We start from the raw sequence: 25,614 nt of genomic DNA on the forward strand, positions 1-25,614 counted from the left end.
CTTTCTTGGTTGCATGACTGAATCCATTAGCTGCTTAACCACTTGCAAACCAAAGCTTTTCTAGTTTCTCCTGGTGGGTCTCGCTAAGCGGAGATCGCCAGTTTAGTTCTCTTGGCAGGCAGTTCTAGTCGAAGTATTTCTGCGTTGCAGTTCGTGAACACTCGCTCTGTGTTGTGATAGAAAAACAAAGTCAAAGGAAAGGGCCCCCTACAAGGAGGGACCTCGTTCACATCCCTTGTGTGTATTGGTGATGGTCGTGGGATACGGTGTGATGCCACCGTCGCGCCTTTCGGCCGCGGATAATCATGTTGCAGCATCTCCTGAGGGAGGCGACGAAGATGGTGGTGGCGGCGGAGATCATCCTCCGCCCTTTTTGGATCTTCCCCGTCTTTTGGCCACCGCCAGACACGGCGATGTCTCCACATTGCCCCCAGACCAAAGACATTTATTGGCCCGAATGCTGTGGGCCGGGGGCGTTGTCCCCACATTGATCATGCAAAGGCAAGAAGTCCTAAGGCGACGTCAGCGCCTCATCTTGCACCAGCGCCGCCTTCAGCAGCATCAGCAGAGGCAGAAAGTAGCCTCGTGTTCGAAGGGAAGTGGAGAGGAGTTGTTTAAGCACCCACAGACTCTGTCCAGCTCCCTGAAAAATCAGCAACAGCGCCCTAGAAACAGAGAGCCTTGTTCCGATGTTCTACTCAGGGATGGCACTATACCGTCATCTTTGGTGCGACAGCCTTTGCCCACCGTGCAACACCGTCAGACTGACGACAGGTCGAATGATGCCCTGCATGACCACAAACAGACGGAGAGGAATGAAAAGGAAGAAATTAGTTTCGGGAAGAGGTCGTCTTCCCCTCCCGAACCTGCTCCAGAAAATTTGACTGTGCCCTTATTGCGACCGCTGCCACCTCCCCCTTCGCCCCGTGCGAGTCACGTAGTGAAGTGTATGCCTCCCTTGAAGCGTTTACGTGTCAGCTCTATCTCCAGCGATGACGACCATTGGGTCCCCGTGACCCCAAGAACCACGCATCCCAAAAGATCTCAAGGGCCCTCATTTTCTTCTCTCTCCCCCTCTACTTTCTCCTCGTCCACCCCTTCTTCAGAGTCTCAGTGGATACCTGTTAGAGTGGCTGATCTGAGTCCTTTCAAAAGCTCATCCGAAGGCTTTCTCAAACAATCATCCACTTCGTTATCCACCCCTAATTGGCTTTCCTCTCGATCTCTTTCACCCACTGATGTTTCAAACGACGCGACAGACTCAAAAACCGTAGCGAATAGTGGCACAGACTGTCAAATCTCTCCCAAAAAATCTGCAGTGTTGGTTGTGACGCCCGACAATATTGAGAATGGCAGGCGCAGAGGTAGTACTCCCCCTTTGAGTGCGACTGTCCATAGAAAAAAGCAAAGACTCTTGAATCGGAAAGACAAAGTTGATTATGAGGTTGACAACAGTAGTCATTACGTCACTCCTATTCGAGTGCCTGAAGGAAGTTGTTTCGCGCCAACCCCTTGTCCTCGAGGGGCGCCGCCCTCACTCAAGTATCACTGGATGAACCAGCTGACGAGAATTTTCTTACAGGAAGTTCCTGAAGATGCACAAGACAAAGAGGCAGAGACCGCCGAAGGGGGCTCTGCCGCCGCCCCTGGTGGTGCCACAACAACCACCACCTCCTCCACATCGACAGCCTCCAGTTCTTCACTTCCAAGTGGTGAGTAGGATCCTGCCTGCTGCCTGTCTTGAAGCAGTCATGGTTTATTAGTTACCTGTTGCCTGTGTCTGAGATTTATGTGGGGATATGTTGACGATTCTTCTGGTCACTGTCCCATTTGTTTTATTATCTTTGGTTGTCTTGCATGGTCTTTGCCTTAGTATTCAAGTTTTCATGTTTTCCAATATACTAGTTGTAGTTTATTGTCTTTTATTCTTGTTATTCCATGTAGAAATCAGCAAAATGTTTATCTTTTCCTGTTTCTTCTTCTTTTATAGTTGCTCTAATTTCAAAATTGTATATTATGTTCCTTCAATGATGTTCTTGCCAATATGTAATATGTATGCCCTTGTTAATGACGACGTTCCTATTGCGAGTCAACTTTCAAAACTCACTCAATTTACCCTTCAAAGCATGTAGGATTTCCTCTGATGGAAGGCGCAATGAAAAGCATTTATTTTGATTGCATATTTGATTGATTCGTTTTAAAGGATATGTTCCAATAATATAACTTTGTGATGCAAATTAATACATTTCACTTTATATAAACATCAATGTTTAGGAAAAGTTAAAACTATGTGATTTTCTTGATAAACTCTACGGCAATATTGCAGACGTTTTCAACACCAAACTATAATTGCTCGGGTTTTCAATTTGCTTTGTTATTATGTAGGAGACGCGTGTCGGCCACGCGGAATTCTGACGCAAGATGACGATATGAAGGGAAGTCGAATAATTTTCAGTGAACTAAAAGATAAACCGTTATGTAACACGTCTTCGCTCCTCTAAGTATAGGTCACTTGAGCCAGATAGACAGAAAACCTCTCTCTCCTCTCTCTCTCTCTCTCTCTCTCTCTCTCTCGTGATTTATAGTTATAGTAGTTTTGTAAGTTTATATTTTAGAAGTATGTAGCAATAGTACCTGAAAACTCTTCCCCCTCATCAGTTGCTGTCCCAAATTGCAGCCAACCCGTAAATTCTAAAGTAAGTCAGCAAATATAAATGGAATTTGTATATCTTCTTGTATAAATGCTGGAGTTTCTCATTGCTGATGTCTTATTGGTTAGTTCCCTGGCCCATCACACTTCGCCTCTTTATGCAGTTTGTGTTGCACACAACTGCAAGGGGTGCGTGGTTACATAACTCATACGTATTCGTTATCCGTGTATACACCACATTATTTTGTACGCTGAAAGTGAAGTTTTATAGGAAAATGATCTGAAATGTTCTTTTATGAATAAATTAATCACAGTGTTGTTCAGAGGGGTTTTGTATTTTTCCACCCTCCCCTTCATTCCTTCCTCCCTCCCCCCTTTGAGGGTGCCTAAATAGAAACATTTAAACGCCCATCGCAGAAGCTTATCTCAACCGTGAAGGTCACATACTATTGTGTGCACACCCTACTCCCCCAGCTCTCTCTCTCTCTCTCTCTCTCTCTCTCTCTCTCTCTCTCTCTCTCTCTCTCTCTCTCTCTCAGATAACTATTTTGGAGAGGAAGTAAGTATATAGCATCTTGTGACGTAATCAATGATCTTTTCAAAGGGCATCGTTGTTTGTCCTGCTTCTGCGACTGCTGTTGATCGGCTCCGTTATTTCTACTACCGATAACAACAATACCAGGATAAAGCTGAATGCCAGTATTATGGATGCCCTTGAATGATACAGTGGTTCGTCCTTACTAGACTCGTATACATTAGTGGAGGCTCCTTTCATTGCAAAAGCTCTCCCTTCTGGAAACCGGGCCACCAGAATAGATGTGATGCAGTATTAGGGTTGTATTTCGGGCATAGCTCGTCTCCATTGAACAGTTACATGAGCTATATATATATATATGTATATTATATATATATATATATATATATATATATATATATATATATATAAAACAGCACTTTGTTCACTTAGGGTCCTTGGATATTATTTAAGTCTGCGTTTATATGCCCGCGATAGAGTTTATCTGGTCACGACACCAAATATTGACCTACGATGACTTTGCACCAGTATCTGTAAACCTCCATCCTTAATTTTTTCTTCCGGGAAAAAATGTGTTCACGATATGTATAATGTTATTAAAATATGTCTTTGACAGGAAATGTTAGGTCAGTCATGGTTGTCTTTCCTTGATAATTCGGTCACGATTGAAAGAACGGTCGCTATTATATTTCTTTACAAGGTGGAATTTTACCTTCAGGGCTTATGAACGGTTGGTATCTTCGTGGAAGGGTAAAGGGTATATTATATTCTTCTAGAATTAGTTGTGGGCAAAATTAGTTTTTGGCAAAAGAACGAAAGAAACCTTGACTTTTGTCCCTCTTTTCAAGTAGGTGTCTTCATTTTGTAATATAGAAGTCGTCTTCACTTCGTTGGAGAAGAGGAATGTTTTCATTTTTGAGTGCAGCAGAAACGGCTCTCAAACAAGTGGGGAGATTTTATTAATAATGGGAATTTCGACATTCTTGTCTTCGCACTTAACTGGTTTCATGTCGACATCTAAGAAAAAAAAATGTGGGTTAAACGTGTTCTCAGTTTGGAAGAGACTCCTAAGATTGCAGAAAGTTTATTCATTGTATAATGAGTGCTGTACTACTTAATTTTAGCTGTTGCTCCTGCGTTACGCCCCCCTTAACCCCCCCCCCCCTCCCAGGTGGTTGTCACGCCCATCCTCCAGCTGCAACGGCTTGATTCCCCCTTAGAGTGACAGGTCCTATGATTTGCAGCTACTTGGCACTGCTAGTCAAAAGGAAGGTGATTATACACTGAATTACACAAGAATTCTTTCTTGTATTCCAAATTTGGAATCACTTGGTGCTATACTGAAAAATGCACGTGAAAAATAATTTTTGTTGAATTTAGAAAACGACGCCGGAAAATATATATATATATCTCTCTCTCTCTCTCTCTCTCTCTGAAACATTGACGGAAATGTAGCAAACAAGATGCCTCCGTCCCTTCGAACCCTCCGGTTTCTCAACGCCACAGCACCTCTGCCAAGTCTGAGATTTGGGGGGGGGGGGGGGGGGGGGGGGGGGGGGGGGGGGGGGGCGGGGGGGGGGGCGCCTTGTATCAAGGATGGAGGAAGGGCTCAATCCAAATCCACCAGTGCGCAGGCCTACATTCTGATGAAGAGGTGGCCTTCCGAGGGAGGATTGAGAAAGGGTATCGTTCTTCTGCGCAGGTCTGCTGCTTGCTGCTGCTTGCTGCAGGTAAAAGAGGCGACTGCTTCCCGACCCAAGGAGAAGTAATTGTCCCACCAGTTTTTACCGGTGCAGATTGGTGTGCTGTGTTGGAGACGAACTCCGCTGGCAGTGCCAGCAACGATGAGAATAAAGGAAGGAATATGCACTGTTCCATTTTCATTCTTTTTTTCATTCCTGAATTAAGCAAGTCATCGAGAAGACAGGAAATTGTCTTTCGTGGAACCACGTCTCTTTGCTCTTATAAAAGTACATTAATAGAAGAATTGGGAGAAGCAAATCCTCTGCTTTCACAGATAATCGAGGGTATTTGTTACGACGTTGCCCGTGACATGGGTATTTCCTCTGGAGAATTTCAAGGACCGACGGGTTCTCCTCGTAGTGCCAACCAAATCCTATGAGCTTCTTAAGCCTTACAGCCTAGTCTGCGTTTGGCAGATGGCGTCTGTTTTATATATTATATATATATATATTATATATATATATAATATATATATATATATATATATATATATATATATATTATATCTATATATATTTATTATTATATAATATTTTATATATATATATATATATTTTATATATATATATATATATATATATATATATATATATCTTTTTATATATATATATATATTCCTTGATATGAATATAATACCACCGAATATATGGCTGGGAGATAGAGACGCTCTGTTTTACACCTGTAGAGTTAAGATTTCAGCTGACTCCATTGTTTAAGCAGAGACCTAGAGCTGAAAGTAACCGAAGCTGGGGAGAGGGATTCGAAGTTCCTTGGTTGGGTGGTCTATGATTCAGACTTCACGTTAACCAGTAATTCATGTAGATAGATGACTGAAAACCTCAGTACTGGAGAAGTCTGGTTACCTTTTTCCAGATGTGGCCCTAAACGGGCGTTTGGAGAATCTAGATATTACCGAACCGTTTGCAGAATGAGACAGGTGTTGGTTCCTTTTTATGCGCATATGTACTCGACGTGTGTCTCTTGAATTTTCACAGCTGTAATGATCGGTAATTGCTCCTGCCTGTGATCTACTCCAATCTAGTTAGAGCGATAGGGGAGAAATCCTTTGTTGTGATTTTCTGGTTAGATTCAGCTTTGAGAATCTGTCCGAATACGATCGTCATGTGTTCTGCGAAATTCAGACGTCGACGACGTAGTAGGTTCCATTACAAATAAGTCATATTGATAATAGTGGTTTTCATACATAAGTAAAGGATTCCGATAATAGATAGATAATGGCTTCTTCCAGATAGAGAAACGAAGCGTTTAGAGGTATGAATTGTATAGTCTCTCTCTCTCTCTCTCTCTCTCTCTCTCTCTCTCTCTCTCTCTCTCTCTCTCTCTCAAGTGCAAGCTGCTACTTTTAGACGCTGTGCGTGTATTATCACACCACCTTTAACTCCACCTTGAACAGGAAATGTCCAGTTCCTGCTGATGGAGGCGTCGCTTTGCCAACCTGTAACTGAAGAGTCTGACTTGGCCTTCAAACCACGATCCGAGAATAATCACAGCTTTTTTATCATTTGAAAGGCAGCGAGTATCTTCATAAATCATCGGGGGAAAAAATCGAACAGTACGTAATCCGTATAAAGTAATTATATTTGCTAATCCTTAGAAAGTCTCTCTCTCTCTCTCTCTCTCTCTCTCTCTCTCTCTCTCTCTCTCTCTCTCTCTCTCTCTCTCTCTCTCTCTCTAGCTTGGTGGGGTGGGGGAGAATATTGTTGTGCTTGTCTTGTCTAATTCTTTAATTCTTGGGTATTGGTCATTGTCATGTAATAATTGTTTTTACTGGCATAACAGTACAGCATAACAGTACACACAGTCCTGTAGGTATATACAGTATACAGAATGTTTTGTGTATTAGTATAAGTTTGGTGTTGCAGGATGTCCCGTATCATTCACACCGGATTTGTGCTCAGACATTTTGGTAAAGGTCAAAAGTTAGCTGACGTTTATCTTTATTTTATTTCACTAGTGTTAGTGTTAACATTGTGTCGGTTCAAATATACTGTGATTGTTTCCACAACTAAATGTTAGATGTATTTCAAAAGTTACATTGAAATCAGAAGTGACTTATTCGGGGGTTGAGGTGGCGTCGGTTGGAGGTGGGAAGAAGGAACGTGGTTAAACTCTTGTCTTCCCCGCCTTTCTGTACATACGAGAGAGAGAGAGAGAGAGAGAGAGAGAGAGAGAGCCGACGAAGATGAGTAGTAAACGATTCATGCTTCGCTACATACGACTACCATTAAGCGAGGGATGGGTGCAGTTGTCGCAGGTGTTAACCATTTTTTTGTGCAAACAAGATGCAGGTGTTCTGGCAGTACGGTTTTATACAGATGTTTCTCCTTCTTACGGAATAATAATATTGGAAGCAAAGTTTGACCTCCTAATTACCTCGGCTGTTTGGAATGCGTCTCTTTTTCTGAAAAGATTTCTTCTTTAATCTCTCGGCATTTCCTGGTGCGCGAGTACTCACTCCACTTGGGAAGGTGTTGAGTCGAAGTACTGTATTGCTTTTCCAGTCAGCAACAGATAGCATTATTATTTATTTCCTGTTAGAGGGGGGTGGGTGGGTGGGATAGGGGGGGGGCGGGGGGGGGACTAGTGTGGCAATGCACATGTAGGTCAAGACCTAATAGCCACAGTTATTCTTGTATAGGCAAGGTTACCCCATAGCCAGTGCAGGAGATAGTGGTGGGATATTGATATTTCACGTTAATTTGCACATGCATATGTATGATTAAAACATATCTAATATGTATCGATTTTTTTATTATATGGTTAGCGTCAAAGCTCTCAGTGTTGTGGTTTTGTCATATATAGTTTGTATTTTTCATTCTATTATTGGTTTTTGGAGCTTTTTAATAACCATTCCTGAAGGTAAAAATTAACCCGTAGGTGTTTAATTTTGGAACTGACTGCTCTCCTAGTTCGTCTTTCGTTTTATTGGCAGAGGAAAGTCAAATAAGTAATATTTAACTTAGTTTGTAAAATATAGCAACACAAAACATGTTGAGAGAGCAATTTTTCATGCGATCTCTTTCTCGCGCGCTGCATCGTTTATCAATTCTAAACTTATCGAAGTTTGTCTGAAGCTATCCTTTAACGAAGAGAAATTAGTGTGGGTAGCAACAAGAAACCTTCCCTGTGGAAACGATTCGTTGCAGAATGCACAAACACTGCCATTTTTGTCTGTGTTATCCTTCACATCCCAGGGACTCCGGACAAGACGTGGGTATTTAAAAAATTTTCGCTACTTTTTGGTTTTTAGAGCAGAGGGGTAGATATTGATGCTGAGACTTACAGATTTTGATTTGTTTTTCTTAACATTGTTTATTTCCATTGCTTCCTTTATAGAGTTGCATCTGAGACGTGTAAGAACATAAAATAGGAAAATCGGCATTATTTTGTTTTTCAAACAATACTGTATATATATACGTATATGTGTGTGTGTATGTATGTATGTGCATACATACATAATTCATACAAACATATATGTAATTTCTTTGTGAGAGAGAGAGAGAGAGAGAGAGAGAGAGAGAGAGAGAGAGAGAGAGAGAGAGAGAGAGAGAGAGAGAGTCCAATCCTTAACTGGCAAGTGCTTGTGAACCTAACTAACGCAGAGACTACATCTTTTTCTTTTGGTTAAATGTCTTACCATCAAGTGGATCCAGTTTCAGCCGGAAAATTTTTTTATTCATCTTTAGGTCTGCTGCTTTTTTTTTTTTTTTTTTTTTTTTTTTTTTTTTTTTTTTTTTTTTTTTTTTTTTTTTGTAGCAGTAATTATTCTCCCTCTTTATATTTTCGTTTTAGTCAGTTGCAAAGTCAATACGTGGTCCAAGCTGCTAGAGGAGAGAAACTCTCTCCCAAGGGTTTTCCTGGGACTTTTTAGTTAAAGAGGTTCAGGACAAGAACTCCGACTTCTGCTTACTAAGTTTTGTGTATATATTTTTATTTGGGGGGGGGGGGGGGGGGGGGGGGGGGGTGGGGGTGGGGGGGCTGAGGCCCTCGCCTTGCCCAACTGAATTAAGGGATGAGAAGCGAAATGCAACATTATGCGTATCACTTGTTTTTTGTCATTTTCATGTAGTTCTCCGTTTTACTTCAGTATGTATATTTTCGTGAGTGTCATGTTTTATTTTTTGTCCATATGGAGCTATACTTGAAAATGCAATATTGCTACGATATTAACATTTTAATCTTGCTGGGATTGCATTCGTGATTCGTTTTTTAAATGTTGTGGCTTTGCCGTACATCTTTTCGCGTTTCTAGTGGTTGACATGGTTGTATACCGAGTTTTGTAAGCAGTTGTCACGCATTGATTGTGCGCCTAGAGCGGCGGCTGCAGCAGCAAGAGGAGGCGCTGCTGTGACGTGGAGGCAAAAGCGAGAGAGAAGAGAAGAGAAGAAAAGAGAGGAGAAGAGAATGTTAATCTCGGGGTGCTTGTCGAGTTAAAACCTGATTTTGCGGCTGTGGCTGTTGCTGTCGGCCCCATCCCGACTCTTGCCAAAGCAGAAACTAACACGTATTGTCCTCCCTCCCTGCAATCCGTCAGGTGATGCTCACAGCAATGGCGTCTTTATGCGACGAAACCCTTCCTGTAGGTACACGTCATCAATATATACAAGTCACAGTTGCGAGTATCGTCTCTTAAATGCGTTCTTAAGGCAAAGGTGTTTTCTTGTGGCTCTGCTACTGCTGCTGTGCCTTCTTTGACTTCATGACCTTGGAGGGTAGGCATTGTGTTATGCGTTGCCTCCTCATGTATCGTCTTTAGTGTTGTTCTAGTGTGGAAAGAACACTGACAATCTCTCTCTCTCTCTCTCTTGTCGCTCGGTGATTATGACGTTAGATGCCTGGCTGTCCTTCATTGTTTCCAGCGACCGTGTTGCCAACATATGCATTGTGTGTCGGACGAAGTATGATACTGCTAAGAGGGGGAGGGGGTTGATATTTGGCGGACTTGTTCATATGTCGTATGTGGGCTTTCGGGGAGGGGGTCGGGTGGGGGAGGGTGAAAGGGAACTCATGCAACTCTTAAAGTTCTCGGAATGTGGGTTGCAAGTTGTTGCCACATACTGCCAGAGAGAAAGAGAGGGTCCCATCGCCGAACGGTAGGATACTGTACGTTGCAGTGTGCAGTATATATAAAGAGAGAGCGGCTAGTCGTATCATGCGACTCTTAAAGGTGCTACGAATGTGCGAGCTCATTGTTGTCATTGATTACATCAAAGGATGTTATGGTGAAGGTGTACTTTATACCGGATGGCCTTAATCCCAGGTATGAGAGATCAGATCATACCTGTCTGTCTGACTAATCGCTCAAATGAGTTCCAACTTGGCTGCGAAAACTATTGCAATGATGGGGGTAGTGGCCAATGGAGGGCTAAAATAGAACTTGGGCGGCACCAATGTGTAATACAGTGTACTTGATACTAGTTGGATCGTTGTTGCCTACATAAAGTATGAATAACCCGACGATCCCCGTCTAGGTTAATGCACTGAACGAGTTTTACTTATTCGAGTATTGATTTATATTTACTGTGGAAATAGAAAAGCAGGCATTTAAAATTCGTTAGCTTTTATGAATGAAATATCATAAATCTAAGTTCGAGGAACGGCATCATAGAGTTCTTATGACGAGGTTGGAAATTGCTCATTGCTCACAACCTGATTGGCATTACCGTGAATCATCAATGGTCACTGCTGCATTCATACATACATATATAGATATATATATATATATATATATAGATATATATATATATAATATAATATATATAACCCAAATGAACTGCGGAAGTTTTCTGCACATTCATCAATGAATTCGCCAATAAAAGGGTGAATGCAGCAGTGACCATTGATGCTTTACGGTAATACCAATCAATTTGTGAGCAATGATTGGCGGACTTTTTCGTATGTCGTATATGGGCTTTCGGGGAAGAGGTCGGGTGGGGGAGGGTGAAAGGGAACTCATGCAACTCTTAAAGTTCTGTGTGGGTTGAAATTTGTTACCACACACACACATACAGTTTTAGAACGCTATTTTTTATGCGAATATAAAACTTGCGTAATTAGGTTACATTATCAAAAGCTATATATATATATATATATATATATTATATATATATATATATATATATATATATATAATGTATATAATTGGTATCTTTTGATAATGTCTTGATTTAGAAAGCAAAATTACATACGTTAAGTATCAGTGATTTCGTAACTGACCTTATATTTTCTAATTTTAATGACGTCACTCCTTTCCCTTATTTCTCTGACACACACACACACACACACACACGGGGAGAAATGAAATCTCTCGCGTCCTTCTAATTTACGCACTGGGTGTTAGCTTTAAAAATTAGGTGGATAGCAAATATAAAATGTCGTGGGAGCAAGATGGCAAATGAACTACTGGATGAGTTAATGACAAGTATGAAATTATTTACTAATGCGTTGAGTTCTAAGTGACGCATTTTTTACTAATTTACTTCGCAGTATTCTTGTGAGAGTAATCACACAATTATTTAACTGATGACATCAGTTTTACTACTTTTTGTTTTCATTTTTTCGTCACAATTTATATTCTGATGTAGATGCAATTTTTGTTATTGGCAACAGCTTATTTTGTCAAGCTATTTCGTGCATATTTGCTCTCATATGGATACCCTTGGTACTGTTATTATTCTTTGTAAATAGGTTTGTCTCTGATGACATCATCCTTGTCCTTGTAAATAAAACTTGTTTCGTTTCGTGTGGTTGCATCCTCCCCCTCGTCCTCCATTTTCTAAGCTCCTGCTCTTCCTAAGATGTCATCCTTGACGTAAGAGTTTCTGGTGTAGGTTTCCTCCAAACTTCGTCGTCAGTTGCTCGCTGCACGTAGCCCGCAGACCTCCCCGGACGTCCTCGTTAGTGTGTTGTCGGTACATTTATTTCGTTGGAGAACTTGTGCGTAAATACTTTTCTGGCTTTACTCCGTTGATTTTAGTTTTTCTCGTTTAGTTTTCTTTCTTGTGATATAATTGAATAAAGATAACCCATATAAGCTATAGATGGTAACAAGTTGGAGGTATACGGATTAGGGTAACAGTGTAATTTTGTTCATTGCTTTTCTTTAACTTGACGGTCATAATTAAGACTTCAGGGGGAGAGAGCGAGAGCATGTCACTGGCGATGATTTTGGCATATATTGGCAACGCCAGCAGAAAATTCCAACACCATCTCTCTCTCTCTCTCTCTCTCTCTCTCTCTCTCTCTCTCTCTCTCTCTCTCTCTCTCTCTCTCTCTCTCTCTTTCTGGTTAAGATTTTGTGATTATACAAATCTGATTAATGCAATGCCAATTGAGTTAATGTGGTTTTTCATCCTTCCAGCTGGAAAAACATCATGCGGCAACACTGAGACCAGTGCCAACCTTAGCAATAACAACAAATCCTCGTCTCCTTCGTTATCCTGTACCCAGGGTGCGCCAGTTGCTACCTCTCTGGCTGGCAGTGGAATGGGAAACCCTTTCGCAAGACCTCCACCTTCAGCTACATGGGGACAAGCGTCGGAATCTAACGATCCAAAGCCCATCCTCGCTCCTTCTAGATTAGGGCCATCTTCTGATGCAGGTACAACAACTTGCCAGACCACATTTTGAGAAGTTTCGGTTATGTCTTAATCCAATGAGGCCTATGATGAAAATCATTTATATGAATCCAATGAGGCCTATGATGAAAATCATTTATATGAATCAGATAAAGTTAGAATGTACACTTATCCTCTAAAAATTAGCTTTGCAAGGGTGACTATTTGTGACAGTGTGTTGCATTTTATTAGAAAAAAAAAATCATTTGCAGTGAAAGGCACAATAAGTGATTGTGTGTTGTGTTGGTTGCCATCATATGTGTGAATTGTTTATAGATATTAATCATTGCCTTATATATCTAATTCATTCTCCTCCTCTTCTCGTTCTATAGGGACAACAAAAGTAAGTTCTAGTGGAGGAAGTTCTGTACTTCGTCAGCCAACACTCACAACCGGGCGACCTAGTGCGTCCATGAAGTCCCCATCTAGTTTGTTCACTCCTCCAGCTCCTACTGTTACAGTTTCATCACCGCCACAGCCATCTAGATCAGCCTTCAAATTAAAACCTTCAGTTCTTGGTTCAGCAAAACCATTTGCTAAAAGTAAGTAACATATCTTCTACAAAAGTGAAAATAAGTTTTATGCGTTAAATTTTCTGTTTACCTCTCATCTTATGCAATAGAGATATTTGCACTGTGTAGGCTCTCATGTAAACTCATCCCACTAGTTTAATGTTGTGCTATCTCCATAACTACCATTTCACAGACTAACTGCTTCTTCCCCCTCTGCAGATGCAGAAAACTGGTTTGTCTTTTGAGATCTCATTTTACAGTACTTCTTCCCTCTGAACACCTTACCACTCAACACTTGCATAGAGGCCTTTGAATATGCTGTTTTTGTATTTGGCTCTGTATTTGTCTGGGTAAAAGATTGTAATTTTGAGACTGTCTCGTTCAGATTTGGTCAGTGGACTTACTTTTAATTTTCATGTCTCCACAGTTACATCTAATTCTGAAAGTAGAGTTGACTCTGCCAGTGGGTCAGAAGATGGAGCTTCAAAAGCCAGCGGAGAAACGTCCCCTCACAGCCTCAACGTGTCTTCGTCAACCTCAGTTACAACTGCAAACACATCCGCTGCATCCTCAGGAGATCGAGATCATTCATCATCGGACTCACGTACAAGTAGTAGTAGCAGTAACAGCATTAGCAACTCAAGTAGTCCAAGGAATATGTTTGTTCCTCTTTCGCGCAATGGAGATGGCACAGATAGGTAAATATGCTAAGTTTTTGTCAGATTTTGTACATCTGCTATTATTGATTAGTAGTTTAATCTCATGTGTTTTGAATTTTATGCACTAATTATCACTGATGACAGAAGTGCTCCATATTTTAAACTGATGTTACATTTAATTTGGTAACTTTTCTCCTAAAATAATGAACGGTCAGCTCACATTGGACTTCGTAAAAATGGACTAAATTTATTATCAATAAGAAACACAAAAGCATATTTTCCAGAGATATGAACTTGAGTAGATTTGCAGGCATTGCAGATCCTTTGCATAAATGAAAGTAATAAATAGCTTCGATTAAGGTGGGTACACTGTGGCCAATATGAATACTATGAAAAAAATTATGGTACTAGAAGCTGTAGGTCCCGTTGCTAGGTGACCAATTGGTTCCTAGTCACGTAAAAATATCTAATCCTTGGTGCCAGACCTAGGAGAGCTGTTAATCAGTTCAGTGGTCTGGTAAAACTAGGATATACTTAACTTAACTACAGAAGTAGCCCCTTGTATGGTTCAGTAATCATGGAGGTGGGTTTGCCCATAGCTCCAAAATAAACTTTTTCATGAATGAAAGTTGCTGTTCCTACCCTAAAAATGTACAGATATACCAGCTTTGAGTCCACTATTAATCTTTTGCTCGCCAAGAGCCAGAAATCCATACTAACTTATGAAGCTACTTGAGGTAGACCATAAGAAATAAAAACAGGTTATACGTGTGACACTTTCTGATGTCAGGATGATAAGGCACAACATTTCATAGTGCCTCTTGACAGTTATTGTAAAGTTTTCCAGAATGTGGAAATTTGAAGGTCACTTTGTTCTAGGATTGATGTGTGCCACTGGAACCTTGAGAATTTTCCACTTTTTGTTTATCTGATTATTAATTGTAATAATCTCAATGGGAATATAATGAAATTGTCATCATAGTCTAGTAATGTGGGAGGTGGTTCCAGCATTTTTGTTTCACTGCCCTTTTATCATTTATGCAATGTTGTCAGACATATCTGTAGTCATGACAGTAAGACTGATGCTTATACACTTAAACTTTAGTTTATATACAGTATTGGAAAGGTTAGATTGAGTTCTCATACCTGTAATTTGATTCCTTTAGAATTTCAGTTTTCCTTACCACCTGCTTTTGTTTACCATTTTCATCAAGTTAATGAAAGCATGAAAAAAATTTGGGGACTTTATTGTTCTGTTCTCTCTATTTTGATTAAAAACAAATGATTGATTACCTGGTTTCAGGTCATAGAGGAAATTTTTGTACATTATCTAAATTTAGCCAAATATCCATCTAGTAAAATGTTATTAAATATTAAAACTTTAACACAACTTGAGTTAATTTTAATTATAGATAGTATACTAGGTTTGTTGCTGTAACAATTGTATGATGCTGTTAAACTTTCTGAAGTGATAAGTTATATTAATATTTTCCATTTTCTTATTTTCAGTTCACTCAGTCCAACCATTAGAAACAATTCCATATTTGGCCAGAATCTTATATCCAAAGTGACCGTAAGTAGCATTTGGTATTTTGTTTTCTTGTTATTAATCATTATTGGTGTCATTTTAGAATAAGTAAAATCACTGATTCCTTTTTGTAACTTATTTCCATCTGTCCTCTCCAACTAACTCCTTTTTGCAAGTCCTTGGGTGAATATTATTGTGTGTATTCCCCATCAGATTGATTTAAAATCCATTTTGAGTGAAGCAAAGGCTTAGAAGCAGGTGGAACCTGAGATACATTAAGGAACATTTAAGAAATTGTTTATACTAAAAAATTTTATTATCACGAAGCTGTGAGAGACTTTTCAGATCATTTAAAAAAATTTTGTTTGGTATCATGGAATATAAGTGAAATATGTATACGTAGTACATATCAAAATTATGGGGTTGTTCTACTACGTGGGTTGTTTTGCTAGCAGAATTTTTTTTTCTCATTAATTTGGCTAAATAGTAATTTGAGGAAAATATATGTGTAAAAACTTAAGAAGGTATATGTAATTTTTTTTTTTAGATTTAGCGCAAAGAATTTGAATGATTTTGATTGTAAGATATGTGATGTATGGATAGAGAAGCTAAAGCTGATTTGGTGAATGCTGAAGTTGAAACAATTTTTCTATATAAAAATAGATATTTGGCCTTAAAATACATAAATAAAAACATTCTATGCATAAGTGATAGTTAAATTAATATGCCTATTTACATGAGCTAGTATACACTGGTGATTAATTACTGTTCACTATAAGAAGACACTATAACAAAACCTTGGATGGTCACAAGTTTCATTCATTTATCCTTGTGCTTGTGTCAATCAAAGAAAGTTACAGGGATCTGTTCCTATTTAGTTCTTATTGGCTTTTCATAATTGGTTAATCTTTTAATTCTTTACAAAGAGCACTGGAATTTTTTACAGATGTATTTAACTAGGAATATATTTAAAGACTTCAGTGTAAGAACCATAATTCCCTGTGATTGTCTAGGCTTAATATTTTTCATATGACTCAGATGGATGGTGTACACTAACTCCAAAACTGGATACAAAGACATTAATCACAACAACCAGAAATATCAGACAGACGGAGATGTCATTGAGACGATCACACCATTCTTTGTCGTCCTCATCATTAATATTAAATCTTTCGTTCACAATGAGCAGCACCCCAGTGGTAATCTGAGAGAGAGAGAGAACAGGAATTTAATTATTGCAGTTTCTTAGAATTTTATGAATTATTTTAAAATAAACAAATAACTTTTTATTTGCAAAATTTTTGACATGGAACTCCATCTAAATAAAAGATAGAATGGTTATTTAAAAGTATAGTGTAAATAACTATATATGAAAAAGTAATTAAATGAGTTGATTGAATATTTAATATTAAGTATGAACATATTCTTTAGGGTAATTTATGAAATACACCAACCCACATAGGGAAATCCATAGAATGAAGAAGCAACACAGAACATCTTACCTGTATGGCCAGACTTGCAATAATTCCTGTGAAGACAAAGTAATAGCTTGCACTCGAGGTATCTCCATTATTGAGTAAATTTTTCAATTGATTTGCATTAGCTGAGATAAGACTGATATCCATGAACCCTTTGGCTACAGACATGTTACGTTTCATCACGTTAAGGTCAACCGGTTTTCGTGTACCATGCCCTGAAATAGATACTTAGGATAACTACTTAATAGTAATTATCTCTTTTTCACCTGGCTGTTGTTGAAAATTTCAAATAAACTGATACAGTAGAATTCTTTTATCTTTACTGGTTGAAAATTAATTGTAATTATGTTTATGGATTTGCATTGGGAAAAGGTTGAAAATTAATTAGAATTATTTTTGTGGATTTGCATTGGGAAATGGTTGAAAATTAATTGGAATTATGTTTATGGATTTGCATTGGGAAAACCGAGTTACTGAATGTACTTTAGTTAAATTTCAGGTATTAGAAATTGCATAAGTTTAATAAGTGTGTTACAGCATGATAGAATGCAATATTGAATCATCATTTTAATCAGATGTATAGTATTTAATTTTTCTGTTTTAAATGAGATTATAACATTTTCAAGATGACATGGGGGATTCACGATTTTATGAAAGTAAATATCTGTATAGCATTGCGTTCTTGTATTATGGTTGCATTTAAAAAAAAATTCAGCAGCCAGTTGTATAGGCATTTTCTTGTTTCTAGTTTCAGCTTTTCATGACGTGTACTTTTTCCATCGTTCTTTTTCCGTGTACCCCTTTTTGTTGTTTATACTCTTGCACGCCTGCATATGTATTTGTGATAGGAGGTTATTGCGTCGATAATCCTTTAACACTTAGGAAGACTCAAATTAAAGTATGTTGAAAGTCTGTGTGGGATTGAGGTCAATGATAATGTCTCACTTCAATTTATGCCTTCTTGGAACTGTTGACAAGGAAGTCTTTGAGAGGAACTCATCCCTGTGGAAAGATTCCCGTGATAGCTAACAGTAAGACTGTGAATCTCTCTCTCTCTCTCTCTCTCTCTCTCTCTCTCTCTCTCTCTCTCTCTCTCTCACACACTTAATGTTCCGGAATATGTTGATAAAATGGTCCATTAAAAGTTTACTGTTGTTGGGTCCTTGTGCTCCCTATGGTTCTTTGGTTTACACATTGGCAGGAAACTGCAAGGGATAAAACGAGTGCCAACCAGAATTAGCGGCCTTGTAGCCAGAATACTTTTAACAGAATTTTAGAAAGATTAAAGTGGATAAGTGAGGTTTAAAGTTTTTAAATCAAGGAAGTAATGCTTTTGCACGATGAGGTTGAATCAATCGATATTAAAATTGCTATTATGTGCGTGTGGATTTTGAACCTTATTAGTAATTTCACGACAACTTTGGCCACGTAATACTCTAAGTTGGTTGTAAATTTCCCTCCTTTCCTTGACCAAATTTTTCCTGGTTCCCTGTAGTCTGGAGTTGGGTTGTTTTAATTGTCAGTAATCTTCAGTGGTCAGGTGTTTGTTTTTTTTTTCATCTTGGTAATATTTTTACTCATGAGTTTCTTTTTGCAATGAAATTTCAAATTTTCACGGAACTGTTTACTTTAGAATTACTACCTTCCAATCTCCCTTTCTTTCATGTCAGGCAAACAAGAGTAGAAGTTGGTTTCTGTAGTTATAGTTACCCAGCAATTGAAATATTAAGTGAAAGATCGAAACTTGATCTGGCGTAACACTATAGTAAATTAGTAAGAAATATAATCGAGATTTACTCACCAGCTTCAGTATTCATAGGCCTTCCCAGAGGAATGCTAACATCCAGCGTAGTGTGCATTCTTTAACTATATTTTTAACAGGAATAAGAAACAAATTTAGTTTTGAATGCTTATGACTTGCGAAGACTTGACCGTTGTTGGGGTGGACCAAAAATTAATAAGATGCTAATTTCAGAAATCTATCCTTGTCATTCAGGATTAATTTTGTTCACTTTGCAAGATAAGAATGATCTTTCCCTTTCTTTAACTATAATTTAATAGTTTAGAGCTTGGCGAGGTAGGGGTTAAGCCGTCACTAGAAAGGTTTTTGTGTCACTGTTGCACGCCGAAATAAGATTGATTGTTTCTTCACCTTTTTCTAAAATATACTGTAAACAGGCTATCGACAATTATAAATAGACTTTTCAGTTTGCTATAAGAGGTGGATTTTTATCCTTGTTGGTGATGCAACACTAAAGATGACTCCGTTGTTTGTGATACGTGTTGAGCAGACGATGGTACGTGTGCGTGTGAGTGTGGTGGGGTTTGAGGCACTAGCGACAAGACGGCGTCTGTTCACCTTTTTGGCCCATTCTCTCTCTCTCTCTCTCTCTCTCTCTCTACATGGGTGAATTTTGTGTCTGGTTATAGTGAAGTCGTATTATTTAGCACAACTGGAGACCCATCGCGTTCATATATTAATTACTTCTAAGCTTTAACGTTTTGGATATTGAATATTGCAGAAAGGGATCAGACATTGAATATAGTAGCGCGTATTTATACCAGAAAAGTAGGTATATTATTATTTGCCGAAAGATGATCATTGACATTCTAAACCACGTACATGATGTATCAGATTTTATAAGCCGAGATTTTGTTAACTAGGGTATGTGGAATATAATGCAGGTAGTTAATTATAACACGTCAAAGTACGAACCTCTCGATGCTATAGAGATAGAGGAAGGTTATGAATTCAGTTGTGACGTCATGACAATTACGCAACCAAGAATGGGCGAGGGCCGCACAGAATTGCCTTCTGGGAATAATGTAAAGGTGGCCAGAGTTGTTTTATAGTGAAATATTTTTAGCGGTTGATCCTCTCGTTTCCTATATCTCTCATCTTCCGCCTCTTCTCTACTTTAGTGCGATCACCATATGATAGCTGATATTAATAGAACACTTACACATCCGGCTTGTTTTAACGAATTTGATAAACTGATGCCGGTGTAAGTACGCCAAGTTATCTTACTGCCGAAAGTGATGATAATTTTTCTATTTTTACTCTGCGCCTTCCCCGCTGTTTTATCTCTCTCTCTCTCTTAAATGTTAACTTTAGGTTCCATCAGTAAACTTTACACTCAATACAACATGAAGTTCAATTTATGTACTCTTTTGAGCGTTCTCGGCGTCAACAAATGCAGTACCCGAAATCTAAGTACGTCTGTCTCCCGCTGGTCCGCCCACCAACTGAACAGTAATACAGGATGAGGGTCGCAATGCGATAGTCTCCCCTCGCCGCCCCACGGTATTGATCCAGTTACTCGATCCTTGAACGCGAACATACATTTCGTCCTTTTCTGGTCCGATTGTTGTTTTCACCTTTTCTCGTTTGTATTTTGTTTCTTGCTGACAGTGCTTTCAGTTGCGTGCAGTTAATTCCGTCGTATCACCATTAATTGGTCTTGTAAGCCGATAACGGATACACATGAGTCTTTTGCGATTTCTTTTGTATGCGGTAATTAATCAAACGTGTTCACTCGCAGTCTCGTGTGACAGTAAACTTCTCTCATCTATTTTAAGTTAGTATTTTCTCGTGCAGTGGCCATTAAAGAGAGAAAATGCTAAAGATACGAGAAAAAGGGGAAATGAAATGATTGAAGCCTGACTAGGAAGGGTTTGTCTTTAATTCGCCAGGTCATCTCTACTTTTACATAGTCTTGTAATCTTCACTTTACGTGTCTCGTGATCAGCCAAGCTCGTGGGATAGAAGTCGGTCAATTAAGTTTTTTATGGGTTTTGGGTTCTATAAAATTGCAGTTTGATCAGGTTATGATTTTGTATTATTATTTTTTACCAGTTTTTTGCTTTTCCTGGTGATGCTGCGTTTTACGAAGATTGATTATAGAAATATCTGAGTTTCGCAAGCGTGTCAGATTCCACTCTGAGAAACTTGTGGGAAAGATAGACAGTGAACAACGCCTTTGATGAATTCATCTGAAATCTGATGATGATTTTTTGGGTGACGGTATTGGGACCAGGGAACTGTCCTCAATTTTTCAATTTTGAATAGAAGTTTTGTCATTTTTTCTGCCTTTCTTCAGTATTTGTTCATGGTTTCATGAATACTTTGCTCCTTTTTTTCTTTCTTTCTTTTTATTAACACACGCGTACCAGTTTTCAGTTGGTTACTTGTAACCATGTAGTGTTTCGGACTTAAACGACGGGTCGTAGGTAGTTGGTTGCTTTTCCATACGGTTAAATTTTTTTTTCTTTTTTTTCTCAAAATATCTCCCAAAACGCAAATTACGAATGTTAGGAGAATGTTTTGTTTCGGACATGTTCAGACGTTGTTTGAAGGTTCTTCCACAGAATTGTCTTTTTATGGGACCGCTACACTTAATATAAACTCCTCGCTAAATTTAGAAATGACCATTGTCCCGTCTGAAATTGTGAGAAATTCGCAGACTTCCTTTCTCCAAGTTACATATTCAAATTCTGTTGGGGTATGCCCTCAATGTGCTACTCTGTATCCACTCTGTTAATTGTTTTTTCTCTTTCTTTCAGGGTGCAGAAAGCTCTGTAACATCGTCATCCGACGCGTCTTCTGCCACAACCAATGGAGAAAGGCAGACTGGTAACCTCTTTACAGAAGCAGCCTCAGGGATATCTAGGGTAAGCTGATAGTGTTTATGTCCAGCTGGCGACAAAACTTACTGGCAGTCAGAAAAAATCTTTTGAAATCCATGAAATATAGGAGCCTGGGTTATTTATTTCACATAGAGTATGTAGTAGGATACCAGAAAAGTAGAGAGCTTGTATTTGTGATATTTAAATACAACACCGAATTTACTTTTCACAGATTTCCGACTCTGGTGCAGCAACTAATGGAAGAATAGGAGGCACTGGTAACCTTTTCTCTGAAGCAGCTTCAGAAATACTTCTGGTAGGTATTTGCTTCCGTGATGATAATCTTATTATTAGCTAATTACGTATTTGACAAATCTTTCTTCAGTTTATAAATTTGGATGTTTTATAAGAATGAGGAACATTTAATGAAAGTGTAGTAGCCAAATGTCATGCTTTTATTTAAAAAAAGTCTCCTCTTTTTGCAGCCCACTGAAGAGAATGCTTGGAACAGTGGCCCTTCCTTAGCTGAAACATCACGCGAGTTGACAGAGAAAGAAAACAGCCAGAAGCGGAAATTCGATCAAGTGGAGGTCATTACTGGAGAAGAAAGTGAATCTAATGTTTTGCAGGTGAGAATACTTGTGCTTGTTATGAAAAAAGTGGCTTTTTTATCATTTTCTTCTGACACCCATTACATCTACATGTGATGCCCCCCTTTTTTTTATTTCATTTGTAATAATAGTTAGAATTAAATGTTTTTTTGAATGAAATGTTTTGTTAAATTATTGATGGGTATTCTCGTTACAGATGAATTGCAAGCTGTATGCTTGGGTGTGCGGTTCATGGCAAGAACGTGGCCGGGGAATTCTTCGTTTGAATGACTGGGATGCAGGTCAAGAGATACATTCCCGGTTGGTGATCCGTACACAGGGAACTTTGACTGTTATGCTCAATACAAAGGTAAATATTGGTCCCTCTTTAAAGAAAAAAAGCATTTTCTGTATTCAACTCGCATTGGTACATTTGATTTTACACTGCTTGAATTAGCATTAATCAAAAATGTGGTTTTGGCTGTTTTGGAAGTTTGTTTCTTTTCTGTTTAGTGAAAATATTTTTATTTTATTTTTATTCACTTCTAGGTATGGGCCGAGATGTCTGTAGAAAGAGCAAGTAATAAGAGTGTTAGATTCACTGCACTGGATGCTGATGGACAACCCAAGATATTTTTGGCTATGGTGAGCATTCGTTCAAGTCTCTTCAGTTATTTATTTATGATTGTTATTTATTTTACACTCGCTGGCTTGGAAACTCGCATCTACTTCATCTGACAAGATAATTTTGATACCAAATTAGTTCATTAGTAAGAATTCCAAAACTTTTCTTCCCCATTGTATATATTTATTGTTGCTTAGCAAACAGGAATAATGGGAAGGAATTTCTAAAAATTTTCTTCATGATATATATTGTGTAGCTTTGAATTTTTGACAGGGATTACGCAATCAAATCTTGTATACACCTACTTTGTTGTAGATATAAAGTGGAGGTGAAAAATATGCTTATGAAGAAATCAAGGTCTCAGTCCTGAAAAGGTTAAGGGTATGGGAGATTGAAGAAAATTATTATAATAATAATAATCTTGGAGGGTTGTTACAATTAGTTTTAGAAAATTTAAAAATAATTTTTTTTTTTTTTTTCAGGGAAGCCCAAAGGATGTAGATTTGTTATATAACTCCCTAGAATGGCGTGTGGCTGCCTCTCGCTCACAAACCCACGAAGAGGGAGATTCAGACAATACCAAGAAAGCCAAGAAAGAAGAGGCAGGAGCAACTGCTCTCACACGTTGAAAAATTCGCCACTGTACTGTTGACAAAGAGCTGTTGAACAGTGTTCTGAAACTACAGTATATACTCTACAGTCATGCAGATGTGCTGTGTTATTGCATTTTCTTGAAGTATGCAAAGAGAAGGACATGATGTGCAGGATTTTAATTTATGATTTTTGTAATTCAGACAGACCACACTCAACTCTTATTTTCTCTCAATAAAGGTAGACGTCTAGAAGGACATGTTTTAGTGATCTCCAGTTGATTGATGTACAAAGGTTCGTCATATGAGGATCCATTGAGAAATAAATGTAAGAGACTTGTCAATCAGTACTTCATAACATCAGCAACCTGAGTGGGGTGTGAAAGCATTACAAAAATAAAGTCATTTCCATCTATTTTTACAATAGACTTTGTAGTTTGAATGTAGTTTTCTACAACCTATGTGCTATATTGTGTAGCTTTGAATTTTTGACAGGGATTACGCAATCAAATCTTGTATAGCACCAATAACTGAATGTGGCTAATTATTTATGAACATCCAATTTTTTTGTGTTCAGAGTTAAAAAAGTAACTTAGTTATAAATTTTGATGTCTACTTGTAATATATTTTTTTATTTTCCATCTGATCTGGTGTCTGATAAATGAAATTTGGATGACACTGGATATTCACGGACCATTATTTTTTTAATGGCTTTTGTTTTAGTCAATCAGAAGATGAATATATTTCCTAAAAGGTTACCTGATGTATTTATCTTCACGCTTGACTTTTTCTTCTTCTTAGAATGGTAGCGTCTTAAGAGGTATTAGTTCTTTTGAAGAACTGTGGAGGATAACTGTATGATTACGTTGTAGTGGATCTTTGAACAATAATCGCATGAGGATGTTGGACCCACTAATGGTCATATTGACCATAGTGTTGTACTAGTTATCAAGGTAGATAATAAAGCTGAAAATTTTCTTATCAAGTAGTATTTTTAAAGTCCCCAATGATGATATTCATATTACAGGAAGCAATATTGCACAACTGCATAATATAATAGGAAGTAGCCTTAAATTCAGTATTTCTGTATCGGCACCTGCTGAGATGTTAAGTTTATTAAACTTACAATTTTGAAATACAATGGTAGTAAGGATATGAAACTTATACAGTAACTAAAAAGTATAGCAGAGTATATTTATAATTTTACATCTGAGGTTGTAGAAGAATTAAAAAGTAAACAGCAATTCAGTAACCCACTGTGGAGAGAACGATTTAGTAGTCTGGTATTTTTTATATAAAAATGACAATCAAAAGAAACTGCAAAGTTACTGGTCCACAAGCATCAAATAGACGTGGTTCAGAAGTCACGTAAAGCCATTGGTCCCGTTGCTGAATAACCACTGGTTCCATGCAATGCAAAAACACCATACAAACAATTTTCAATTGAGGCCTATACTATTTTATGAAGCAGAGACAAGGGCCCTTGAAATTTAAAACATTCTGAATCTGTTTGGCTGTAAAATACAATTCTTGAAAGATGCACTTAAAATATCACGTTATGAAGGATGAGTTGGTTGAGGAATGTGGTGATGAGAAGGGGAAAGACTATGGTTTGAATTTGTTACAAAACAGTTTAATGTAACCTTTAAATCACATTCTGACACTCATAGGATTTGCCCAAAGGAGTTTCTTGTGAACTGAAAAGTTGAACTCTGAGAAAAGTGAAAAGTTAAGACTAAATGGAGAAAATTAATCTCGAGTCTAGTGTGAAACAGTTAATCAGCATAAGGTGTAGGAGGCAGAAAGCAATGCAACTCAAGCTAAGGAGTTGCTAAAAACCTTAATTTTTCACAGTGTGCTGTGTATGCACTGCCCCTAACCTTATTTACAAAAGCCACAGCTAAGGAAGAAGCCTAATGGAAACTATAAGGTCCAGAAAATCGAGGAAAAGGGCATGAATAAAGCAATGGACCAAAGGGAATTTCAAATACAAAAGGCCGCGTCTATGCAATGGAAAACGGGAATATCCCACATATGGTGCACACGAGAAATCTCGACCAAGAAAATGGGAGACAGTCACGAGCCCTTGATGGCTAAGAAAATGATTGAAAAGTCAGACTGCATGAGGTCATAGGCCGGAGTGATACAATTTTGTTTTTGAGTAAAGACAGCCAATGTGCACTTGTGCGACTAACTCCATTCATAAAAGTGTAGGTGTGTAGCCTAGGAAATATACAAGTTACTTTTAAAACCTGTAATTTCCAGCAGCCCACATTCAAGAGAATAGAGAGAGCTCATTCCCAGGTATCCTGTAAAATAGTCAGTGGGATTATATACAAGATACTAGAGAGAGTAAATCTTTTGCTACACATTACATGCCAGAAGGTTGGGAACTAAAGGTGAGAGGTTTTAATAATGGGAATTATATTTTATTGTTCTCA

General features: G+C 38.3%; 2 protein-coding genes across 3 annotated transcripts in view; one reads left to right on the plus strand and one right to left on the minus strand.

The window, feature by feature from the left end:
* LOC135211164 (ran-binding protein 3-like) overlaps positions 1–24,154 on the plus strand; it is a 246,408-nt gene extending 222,254 nt beyond the window's left edge. Inside the window, exons 3-13 of one of the 2 annotated variants that reach the window (XM_064244352.1) lie at positions 1,583–1,712; positions 12,310–12,549; positions 12,898–13,107; positions 13,505–13,775; positions 15,246–15,309; positions 21,306–21,413; positions 21,601–21,684; positions 21,854–21,997; positions 22,176–22,328; positions 22,508–22,603; positions 23,066–24,154. In XM_064244352.1, coding sequence (XP_064100422.1) covers positions 1,583–1,712; positions 12,310–12,549; positions 12,898–13,107; positions 13,505–13,775; positions 15,246–15,309; positions 21,306–21,413; positions 21,601–21,684; positions 21,854–21,997; positions 22,176–22,328; positions 22,508–22,603; positions 23,066–23,212 — 1,647 coding nt within the window. In that variant the 3' untranslated portion in view covers positions 23,213–24,154. Of the gene's footprint in view, positions 1,713–12,309; positions 12,550–12,897; positions 13,108–13,504; positions 13,776–15,245; positions 15,310–21,305; positions 21,414–21,600; positions 21,685–21,853; positions 21,998–22,175; positions 22,329–22,507; positions 22,604–23,065 lie in introns of both variants that reach the window. The other variant, XM_064244351.1, reaches the window with a different exon arrangement.
* Positions 14,979–19,378, minus strand: LOC135211165 (ninjurin-2-like). Its single transcript, XM_064244353.1, has 3 exons — positions 18,544–19,378; positions 16,767–16,957; positions 14,979–16,468 (listed from the first exon to the last, which is right to left on the minus strand). The coding sequence occupies exons 1-3, from the start codon at positions 18,599–18,601 to the stop codon at positions 16,280–16,282; spliced, it is 438 nt and encodes a 145-aa protein (XP_064100423.1). The 5' UTR covers positions 18,602–19,378; the 3' UTR covers positions 14,979–16,279.
* Positions 24,155–25,614: the final 1,460 nt, after the last annotated feature.

The sequence above is a fragment of the Macrobrachium nipponense genome, chromosome 4, assembly GCF_015104395.2.
Source record: "Macrobrachium nipponense isolate FS-2020 chromosome 4, ASM1510439v2, whole genome shotgun sequence".
NCBI lineage: Eukaryota > Metazoa > Arthropoda > Malacostraca > Decapoda > Palaemonidae > Macrobrachium > Macrobrachium nipponense.

Coding starts and splice junctions, on each gene's coding strand:
- LOC135211165 (XM_064244353.1), bottom strand. CDS start 18,601: ATGCACACTACGCTGGATGTTAGCATTCCTCTGGGAAGGCCTATGAAT. Junction 16,958..18,543: donor GCCTATGAATACTGAAGCTG/GTGAGTAAATCT, acceptor TATCTATTTCAG/GGCATGGTACACGAAAACCG. Junction 16,469..16,766: donor TTGCAAGTCTGGCCATACAG/GTAAGATGTTCT, acceptor TCTCTCTCTCAG/ATTACCACTGGGGTGCTGCT.